This window comes from Protomyctophum parallelum (assembly GCF_964188405.1).
Source record: "Protomyctophum parallelum genome assembly, chromosome: 5".
NCBI lineage: Eukaryota > Metazoa > Chordata > Actinopteri > Myctophiformes > Myctophidae > Protomyctophum > Protomyctophum parallelum.
Genome location: NC_139702.1, coordinates 29,814,353 through 29,825,678, shown reverse-complemented (window position 1 = coordinate 29,825,678; position 11,326 = coordinate 29,814,353). Strand labels below are relative to the sequence as shown.

Genomic DNA, 11,326 nt, shown 5'->3' with positions numbered 1-11,326 from the left:
GGGTGGTGAGTGATGTTTCACGGGTGCACAGAACAAGATGACACCTCGCAGTATCACACCTCAAGTTCAGAAGGTTTATCAACCTAGTATATACCGGTATACAGTGTTGGACACATGACGTGACCAGAAGATATGAGACAAGGAAAACAACAGAGCAAGTAGGACTAGAACATGCATCTCGTAGAATTGAGCACAGACGTCAGTCTATCTGTTAAAGTATGTTGTTGGTTGTCATGGAGTCAAATGTGTATGTGCATGTGTACAGATGAGAGTGATTCAGCACATGTATGTACTGGGTAAAGCAGATTCAGGTCAGTGTAATCATAACACTGTCTATTTACAGTAAGATTGCCAGTGCCGGTGCGCATGTAAATGAAAAAGAGCATCACATGCTGCACTAATGTATGTTATAATACCGTACGTACGCCCACACTGTGTGTGTGTGATCTATATGCAAAACGTGTCAAATCCCACCGGGAGCAGCCGTAACATACATTAAGTACACATGGTTATGGTTGTCATCCCAGCTTAACCTGCAGTGTTGCCTGCCTGCCACTATGTAACAGCAAGTATAACTATTAACTAAAGCCCTGAGGAGGCTGCTTATACGGTATACTCGCCTCACCAAGCAGGCCCTTCCCTGGGTGGCCGATTGGCCTAGTGGTCCTTACTATACAGAGAGTTGGATGGGGAGTCTAGGGATGGCTATTCCTGGATGAGTCAGGTGAGATAGTGGAGCGCAAAGCTAGTGCTAAAATAGGCAGATTTCTTGTAGTAGGGCTTATTTAAGATTCTGTGAAAGCCACTTAGGTTTATTTTTAGGGTAATGTTTACTGTGGCATTTCTCCTCGAAGGCAAGCAGCCTACCTGTGGGGGGGGGGGGGGGGGGGCTCACTGGAAACAATATTTTGAAAGAAATATGTTTGAAGCGCTGTTGGCCTTTTTAAATGCATTTTCATGATTTCATAATTAGACATGCTTATGGCCACTTATGACACTCTTTGTGTTTTTTGTTCTGCTCTGCTGTTCTCCCTGACATCTTACCCATTTCCTCCTGCTACTACAGAACACACACACACACACACACACACACACACACACACACACACACACACACACACACACACACACACACACACACACACACACACACACACACTATTGTTCAGGAAGGAAATTCCCACCTCAACACGACCCTGAGGGACATTAGATACATAGCAATTTGCAAAACATATACAAACACAAAGAGGCACCACAATATACATATTGTCTCTGTCGCCTGGAACGGTAATTTCAAATTTTACTTTTCAGGATTCAAAAACAGCAAAAGTATCAGATTTACAAGCTCAAAACGTTGCTTGTGGATCTGCTACTTTTGATGCTTTTGGGTGACACTGTAGTATGATCAAGTAGGGCGTTAATTTATGAAAAAACACAAAAAGTAAAAATATGCAAATTAGAGGTTTTCCTGCCTGACGATATGTTGTGTGTTTACAGTGTGTATGTATGTATTTGGTTAAAATGGGTAGGGTTTAAAAAAAGGCAAAAGCATGCTCTGTTGCACTGGCTTAAAAGTGGGTCCTTAAAAACTGCTTCAACTTGAGATGTATGTATGTATGACAGTATGTATCTGTATGTATGTATACGTATGTATGCACACTCCTGCGTGTATTGAGCACACCCACAGGCAAGCTAGTGAACTCTGTTTGACCCTACACTACAGATGGTGATATCAGTCTTTTTTTTAAACGCTTAGCTACCAGTCAAGTTGATTAAAGCTGTGCTATGTAACTTTCTTCTTCTACCCCGGATTTGAACCCGGTTTCCTGCGTAAGTGCTGACATTTTCTTTTTTTACCATTTAGATTAGAGCTGGCCGGTTTGGCTGCTCAGGGGATAATTTAATTTTGACCATCAGGTCAGAATTGATGTCAGATCCTGTGTCTAGGTGAGACATGACCTTTGACACAATCTAAATGTCTCTTTACTTTATTTGTTTATTTAGACAGGACAAAGCATATTAATGGACGTCACATGGACATAAATACACCGGATATAGCACAGGTGCTAATTTTCATCCACATTCCTCACAAGAAACACAAAACGGAAAACAGACAGGCAAACAGTGGAATACATTTACATAACATTACATAGGGAACACAGCATAAAAATAAATAAATAAATACACCTAAAATAATCATGAATGGTTGCAGCTTTGGTTTTCAAGCAACCACTTTTTCAGATTTTCAGTATTTAAAAGATGGAAATGTAGCACAATCCCTTATACGCAGAGGAAGGCCATTCCATGCTACTCGACCCTGTACTGAGAGGACATTTTGGCCGAATGTTGTTTGCCGGTGCGGCACTTCGCAGTCTCCTCGAGTGGTTGCTCTGGTACTGATTCCCCTATCGGGCTTTCGTTTAATGAATTCACTCAGGGGGGGGCGGGCACAGACCATGTAGGGTCTTGTATCCTCCGGAGGATGTTACAATGATGATATGAGTGGGGCTTCCTGTCAAACACCTTGAGCCCACTCTGGGAATTTCACCCAGAGAATATATGATAATACACAATACAGATTGCAAGCCCACTGGGTGGAGATAAGCAGAGGAGCAGAGAGATGTAGGTTCCAGTTTTAAATAAATATTGTTTTATTAATAAATCAAGGCAGAATTAAATTCTAAAGTCACTAGAAGAAGAGGGTATGTTAGAAAATGTATTTATTTATCAATGTCAAGATACTAATTAAAATGACTTGTCAATATCAAAAGGATTAAACAAAACAATAGCCTATACAATACTAAAATACCAGTAGCTGGGGGGGACCAAAGGTGTCCTTGCTGACAGGAGGAAGGCAGGGAGTGAGGGAGTGAGGGGAAAGATTCACCGCCACCAAAGACGCACACACTTCAAAGACCACACAGGCTCAGTCACTCGCACTACAAGAACAGAATCTACGAGATCACAATCAAAATCATGCACTATAGCCAATTAAAACCCCAAGACAGCCTACAGTACCATGTGACCCACCACCTGTCGGGACTACAACTATAGCCCACCCTTAGCTACTGGCACTACTATTACCAGAGGCAGAGCCCAATATACCGTTATATTCAAACCCTATTAAAGGGATAGTTCAGATTTTTTAAACTTAAGTTGTATGACATACTTGCCATTAATATAGTGGTTGCAACTGTATTAATTGATTGCCTGAGTACCGTGGTGGGAGTTCTGCTCTGGTTTTAGTGAAATATTAAGTAGTTCCAGTCATTTTGTGGAGGGCACAGGGGGCCACGCATTAATAGTAAAGTAATCCACAAAACTAACGTAATTTGTATTGTTGACCTATTTATAAAATATTAGTTAATATTTTACCCCTCTATCACACGGAACTGTTTTGTCCCAAAAAATAGTTCCATGTGATAGAGGGGTCAAAGTTGAACGAAAGTTGCGCTAATATTTTAGAAATAGATCAACAATTACTTTTACTGCGTGGCCCCAGTGCCCCCCACAAAATGACCGGAACTACTTAATATTGACCAAAACCAGAGCAGAACTCCCACCACGGGACTCGATCAGGCAATCAATTAATACAGCAACCACTATATTAATGGCGAGTATTTCATACAGCTTAAGTAACTAAATCTGAACTAACCCTTTAATGGGTATCAATTCCATGAGGAGCTAGTTTGCACAAAACAATCATCATTAGAAAGAAGAAAATAAAGGCAGGAGACAACACTATTTGTTTTGTTTTTCTTCTTATAAATTATTTGATCGGCCCAAAACATTGTCATGATTTGTCACGATCCGAGTTGGCTTTGTACGCGGCGTAACCGTCTTTAAATAAATACTTTAAGAAAAGCCTATGGGCAAAATGCATTGGGATTCATTTCCTGGGCCACTCGTCGTTCTGAAAGGGGGTGGGACTGCGACGCTCTATACACCATTGCACATAAAAACGCCTCCAGGGTGTCTAATGAAGTACTGTCACATGAAAAACTGGAAAAATACAAAAATTGTGGCACTCCCTCTTTAACTATTCATTGCGACCGAAGGTCACAGTTAACTATGGAATCGTGCATTTCCCGTCAGTGAGTCTGGCACCAGTGTGTGTTGCCTCTCACTCTGAATGAGCTTTGACCTGTGTTTTAAGAATTTAAATATTTTAAACCAGTCTAAATGGGTATCCATAACTTAGGGTTTTGGTTGAGCTGCTGGGCTTTAAAAGGTGAAGCTCAAATGTGCCTTTTTGTCTGTAAGCCCTCCATCTCAGCTTGTCTCTACAGGTTGAGTCTGTACAGAGAAGAGGCTCTGTTGCCACAGCACACGCTCATCAACACACATAACACTGTCTTCCTGTGTGTGTGTGTGTGTGTGTGTGTGTGTGTGTGTGTGTGTGTGTGTGTGTGTGTGTGTGTGTGTGTGTGTGTGCGTACATAGTACATCAAGTCCAGGTGTGCCATAGGATTTTGTCACAATCAACCACACATTACTGATCATCTCTGTCGGATGGAAACTTTGGAAACTTTTCAGGATTCAAATTCAAAAGCATCAAAAATAGCTAATCTACAAGCTCGAAATGTGTCGCTTTGTGCCACATTACGAAAAAACACAAAAAGTTAAAATATGGAGAGGTTTGTGACAGACAGCAACAATAGAACTACCATATTCAAACAGTTATGAATAGTAATATCACACCATTGAAAGTAATAGTCGAAACCCTCACAAGACGGCTGTTCATTGAACTCATTGGACCGGTGATTCTGATTTAGATTTGTTTTAGTCAAACGGAAGAAAAACACACACACACACACACCAGTAAGACGCCCTGAGGGCGAGAGATCGCGTGCACGCATCCACCTGGCACTTTGGCATGGGGGATCAGATCAACATATGGAATGTCAGAACAGGAAGGACGGCTGGGGAATGATCAACATATGGAATGTCAGAACAGGAAAGACGGGTGGGGAGGGATCAACATATGGAATGTCAGAACAGGTCAGCTCCATATATGGAGATCTAAGGGTTTGAGGTCAGATGTAGAGTTGTTGGCCGGCTCCATATATGCAGATCTAGGTGATGATCCAGTCTTCTCCATGTATGCTTATTCAGCCTAATCCAGGGTTACATGAGGTCAGTGTCGTGATCTTCATATATGGAGATGGCCATATATGAAGGGTCTCCATGATGTCACGTGATGTCACGAGGTCAGATCCATATATGGAGATCTAAGGCCCATGTCGATGTCGTCTACTTCGCGATATATGCCCATATATGAAGATCCCTGATGATGTCACATGATGTAATGTGATGTCACGAGGCATGACCATATATGGAGGCGTGACGAACCAATGGGAAATGCACGTTTTATAGTAAATAAATATGTATGTGCACATATGACTGGATATGAACTACTGTAGGTAGATTGTTAAACCATACAGGACACCATCCAGGATTCTTTGGCAATTGATTTGGATATTCTTGGAACATCAAAGAAAAGCTGTGCACAATGTCTCAGTTGAAACCATATACTGTTTGAGATACTGTGGATAATTTAAATTAACACTTAAAAGGTTTCATGACCTTTTAAGTTTTCGTTCAGTGGATTTTCTGTGGTCTGGGGTTTTCTCTATGTGTTCTGAATTTGAAGCCTTTGGAGTTAAGAAATTCAAATTAAAAAACAATTTTCCTCTATAATGTCTCCATATACTGTCCTCTTGTCTCCAGTCATAGCCAACATGCTGCTCTATAATGTCTCCATGTCCTGTCCTCTTGTCTCCAGTCATAGCCAACATGCTGCTCTATAATGTCTCCATATGCTGTCCTCTTGTCTCCAGTCATAGCCAACATGCTGCTCTATAATGTCTCCATGTCCTGTCCTCTTGTCTCCAGTCATAGCCAACATGCTGCTCTATAATGTCTCCATGTCCTGTCCTCTTGTCTCCAGTCATAGCCACCACGCTGCTCTATAATGTCTCTGTGTCCTGTCCCCTTGTCTCCAGTCATAGCCACCATGCTGCTCTATAATGTCTCCGTGTCCTGTCCCCTTGTCTCCAGTCATAGCCACCATGCTGCTCTATAATGTCTCTGTGTCCTGTCCCCTTGTCTCCAGTCATAGCCACCATGCTGCTCTATAATGTCTCCGTGTCCTGTCCCCTTGTCTCCAGTCAAAGCCACCATGCTGCTCTATAATGTCTCCGTGTCCTGTCCCCTTGTCTCCAGTCATAGCCACCATGCTGCTCTATAATGTCTCTGTGTCCTGTCCCCTTGTCTCCAGTCATAGCCACCATGCTGCTCTATAATGTCTCCGTGTCCTGTCCCCTTGTCTCCAGTCATAGCCACCATGCTGCTCTATAATGTCTCTGTGTCCTGTCCCCTTGTCTCCAGTCATAGCCACCATGCTGCTCTATAATGTCTCCGTGTCCTGTCCCCTTGTCTCCAGTCATAGCCACCATGCTGCTCTATAATGTCTCTGTGTCCTGTCCCCTTGTCTCCAGTCATAGCCACCATGCTGCTCTATAATGTCTCCGTGTCCTGTCCCCTTGTCTCCAGTCATAGCCACCATGCTGCTCTATAATGTCTCTGTGTCCTGTCCCCTTGTCTCCAGTCATAGCCACCATGCTGCTCTATAATGTATCCATGTCCTGTCCTCTTGTCTCCAGTCATAGCCACCATGCTGCTCTATAATGTATCCATGTCCTGTCCCCTTGTCTCCAGTCATAGCCACCATGCTGCTCTATAATGTCTCCGTGTCCTGTCCCCTTGTCTCCAGTCATAGCCACCATGCTGCTCTATAATGTCTCCGTGTCCTGTCCCCTTGTCTCCAGTCATAGCCACCATGCTGCTCTATAATGTCTCTGTGTCCTGTCCTCTTGTCTCCAGTCATAGCCACCATGCTGCTCTATAATGTCTCCGTGTCCTGTCCCCTTGTCTCCAGTCATAGCCACCACGCTGCTCTATAATGTCTCCGTGTCCTGTCCCCTTGTCTCCAGTCATAGCCACCATGCGGGACCTGAAGCGTAAGGACAAGCTGTTGGAGGCGGCGGGGGACACGTACGGGAAGACGCTGTCTCTGGCCGTGCTGGACGTCTGCAGCGACGAGTCCGTCAAGCAGTGCATCGACGGCATCAAGGACAGACACGTGGACGTCCTCAGTAAGACGCCCATGTCACATCCTACTGTACTGCTGCTGGAATTGTAGGAGTTGAGGCATCTCACGCCATGTAGTTTGACTGTTCCATATAGAAACATTGTGAAAATATCAGATCTACAAGCTCAATAAGAATATTTCCACAATTCTTTTGCCTCTGTCTTGGGTATTAAATATTTGACAATTTGGACAATGTTTGGCCATTTGTTTTAGAATAGTTTTTGGTTACTTTTGACGTAGTAATGGTCTTATTATTAGTATTTATTATATTTTATTTCATTTATTTCATTATATCAGAGGTATTAAAAGGGTCTTAAACGCCTCAAAGATGAATAATAAGAAATGTATCACCCATTCTGGACGGGAACCCCTTTTGGTGTTTTAACTAAGCATTATGTATTATACTTTAGCTATTGAAAAATAGCAGATCTACAAGCTCGTAGCGCGCCACTCGGTGGTCTGCTATTTTTGAATAATCGTAAAAATGCGGCACAAATCTTTGAATATGTTATTCTTTCAGAGCGAACATTTTTTTTTATTTCAACGTCAGGCCTGGGTTAAAAGGGCTGATCAGGGCTGTAATCGTTTATAACTTCAATTTCAGTCAATGTTGAACCACATCCTCACTCCCTGGAAAATGGTGTCCCTCGAAACATCTCCTTCTCTTCTCTTCCTAAACCAGTCAACAACGCAGGCATCGGCCTGGTGGGTCCACTGGAGAGCATCTCCATAGCGGAGATGAAGAGCGTGTTCGAGACCAACTTCTTCGGCGTGATCCGCATGATCAAGGAGGTGATGCCCGACATGAAGAAGAGGAGAGGGGGACACATCATAGTGGTCAGCAGTGTCATGGGACTGCAAGGTGATTTATCATGGTCATCGTCACGATTATTCATCACAATTTAGGTCTGTTTTGAAGGCAGACAGGTGATCGAGGGATGCCGTCAGTGAATTCCTCATTTATCTATCTACTACACTAATGTGTGTCGGCCAGGTTTGTCGGTCAGAATGATTTTGTATAGCACACAGGTGCGAGACTGATGGAAGCATAATGATACATGTGTCCTCCAGGTGTGGTGTTCAATGACGTCTACGCAGCGTCTAAGTTTGCGATGGAAGGCTTCTGTGAGTGTCTGGCTGTGCAGCTGTTGAAGTTCAACGTCACGTGAGTGCGTCTCTGTGTCTCTCCAGGAGGATGATTGCTATTTTCAACTGTGTGAAACCCACTGATATTACTTGCTTTGGTCGCTTTCACCAATGAGCCAGATTGTCAGACAGGTCTGCATGGTGGGCGTTTTTTCACAAACCAAATCAAAGTGGAAGAGGCACTGAGTGATTGGAAGAGAGACTGATTGGCCCTTCCACTTTTTGGTTTCTGCAAAATGCCCACCCAATGTGCTTGTATAGCCAGACCGGTCTACAGAAGACACGTGATAATGTGAATCCACTCGAACCGGGATGGTTTACCAAGCTACAATCATTCCTACTTGCAATCTCTTCATATTTCTTTAATTTATCTTCACTGTCTTTAAGCAGGTTTTATATTGAACCAATGAAAGGTAACAAGAACTGTTGACTAAATGAATATGAACTACATTGGATCCATTGGAACACTTTTTTTGCCTTTAGAATTGGGACATAGAAGGGTTTCCACCTGTGTCTGTGTTGATCTCTCCTCAGTATGTCTATGATGCAGCCAGGTCCAGTCCGGTGCATACACTCTCTCTCTCTATGTCTATGATAGAGCCGGGTCCGGTGCACACAGAGTTTGAGTGTCTCTCTCTCTCTCTCTCTCTCCTCAGTATGTCTATGATAGAGCCGGGTCCGGTGCACACAGAGTTTGAGTCTCTCTCTCTCTCTCTCTCTCCTCAGTATGTCTATGATAGAGCCGGGTCCGGTGCACACAGAGTTTGAGTGTCTCTCTCTCTCTCTCTCTCCTCAGTATGTCTATGATAGAGCCGGGTCCGGTGCACACAGAGTTTGAGGCTAAGATGGTGGAGGAGGTGAAGAAGAGGGAGTGGCCCGGAGCGGACGCAGAAACTGTGCACTACTTCAAGAATGTCTACCTTCCCTCCTCCGTCGACATCTTCGAAGCGCTGGGCCAAACGCCGGACGACATCGCCAGAGTACGTTGACAAAGCAAAGTCGTTTTTGTGTCTGTTTTGTCCTAGTGGTTCTCAAAGTGGGGGGACATAACATAAATCTTCTCTTCTGGGGGTCCCTTGCAAAACATTTGGGGGGACCGTGGCATGGAAAAGTTTGAGAACCCATCAAATCAAATCAAATCAAATCAAACTTTATTTGTATAGCACCTTCACACAGCCAAAGCTGACCAAAGTGCTGAACAGAGTAAAAACAAGACAGTAGAGCATAGCAACATAAAACAATGAAAGGAGACAATAAAATATAAAACAGAGCATAAATAGCACAGAGCAGGAAATAATATACAACTAAATCAGGTGCAGTTAAAGGCGAGGGAGAACAGATGAGTTTTGAGGAGGGATTTAAAAGCCCCAATTGACTCGGCAGATTTACTATCAAAATAATCTGTACATCGGATACCAGGTAAACAATCAACTGTTATCTTCCATGTTTTCCACAGTGCACCAAGAAAATCATCGAGGCGAGCAGCCCGCGCTTCCGCAACCTGACCAACCCGATGTACACGCCCATCGTGGCGATGAAGTACGCCGACGAGACGGGTGGCCTGTCCGTCCATGCCTTCTACCACATGCTGTTCAACATGGGCACGCTCATGCACGTCAGCGTGACCGCCATGAAGTACCTGACCTGCGGATGTCTGAGGAGCAGGACCATCTCCCCCAACTAGACCCAAGAGCTCCCAAAACCCTCCAAAATAATCATGTTTATATAGTATATAAAAGATTGTGTGAAATCAGCGGCGCTCTTATCATCATTATATCATCATACATCACATTCCGTGCTCAGCCAATCAAATCATCACAAATGTCATTCCGGGCCAATCACTTTTGGCATCTTCACTTTTCTGCCCTCACGTTTTATCCTAAATATGTACTTTGCTCAGCTAATCAAATCATTGCTATGGGGCAGCCTGGGTGCTAGACCAGGTACTTGACCAGCGCTGGTGGTCTAGTTTCCATTTTGCTGCGCAATAGTCGTTGTGCGTTGGCATACGTGCAGTAACTGCAGTTGCTCATAGTCTCAACTCGATCAAGAATGATCAGAATGACGTCCGTTCCCCCAAAATAATGTGCCCACACTTTTTACGTCCCGACAGTGCCAATATGGGGTGATCAGCCAATCAAATCATGACAAAGCAGGGTATAGGAGGAGGCGCCCCTCAAAATAAACAATCTGTACATTGAAACTATACAAACTATAGGATGCCAGGTCAACAAATGAACTCTACATAACATCTAAATTACATTTTAACCTTTCTGCAAGGTCAGGATTAAGCCTAAATTATACTTGTTGCACGATGGTGTCGTGCAAGCTAAATTATTAGCTAAGTAAACGCATCACATACACATAAATCTGCTCAAAACCGAGCTCGCAGATCTGCTACTGTAGATGCTTTTGTGTGATGCTGTAGTATGATCAAGTAGGGCGTTCGTTAATTTACAGAACAAAACACAAAAAGTTAAAATGTGGAGCCTGACAGCAACAATATACTTAAGAATGTATGGATTTGGGGCTGCATGAAGGCCACACACACTTGTCACTACCTCAGCTTAGGAGCAGCTAGAAGATCTCAGAAGTTAAAGTATTCGGTATACTTGTTGTACTTGCCGACGAGTGCAGAAGGATGGAAGATCTACAGCCACACCCCCTCCCCTTTCCACACACACACACACACACACACACACACACACACACACACACACACACACACACACACACACACACTATTGGTGATTGCACTGTTGAGAGAGGCTGGGTGCAGAGACTGTAGCTCTCTTGGGTAACCGGAACACTCAACCGCCCCCAAATCATGCTCGCCCCATTCTCTCTCACCCAGTCTCACCCCAGCGGCGGACCACTCACCCCGCTTGGTGAGAACAGACTACAGCCCCTAACAGTAAGTTAGGAACTTGTCAAAATTCGTTCGGCAAGTGGCAAACGTGGCAAAGTCAAAATCCCAGTCGGTTCTGGCGGCCAGAGATACGTTGGTGGGTCTGACCGTTCCAAGGT

The 11,326-nt window shown here is 43.9% G+C and overlaps 1 protein-coding gene across 1 annotated transcript in view; it reads left to right on the top strand.

Moving 5' to 3' along the window:
- LOC310858913 (retinol dehydrogenase 8-like) overlaps positions 1 to 9,983 on the top strand; it is a gene marked incomplete at its 3' end in the record, with an annotated part of 11,795 nt that extends 1,812 nt beyond the window's left edge. The window contains exons 2-6 of the mRNA XM_083765217.1: positions 6,996 to 7,157; positions 7,836 to 8,015; positions 8,225 to 8,318; positions 9,096 to 9,279; positions 9,756 to 9,983. Coding sequence (XP_083621343.1) covers positions 6,996 to 7,157; positions 7,836 to 8,015; positions 8,225 to 8,318; positions 9,096 to 9,279; positions 9,756 to 9,983 — 848 coding nt within the window. The remainder of the gene's footprint in view (positions 1 to 6,995; positions 7,158 to 7,835; positions 8,016 to 8,224; positions 8,319 to 9,095; positions 9,280 to 9,755) is intronic.
- Between the last annotated feature and the right edge of the window lie 1,343 nt (positions 9,984 to 11,326).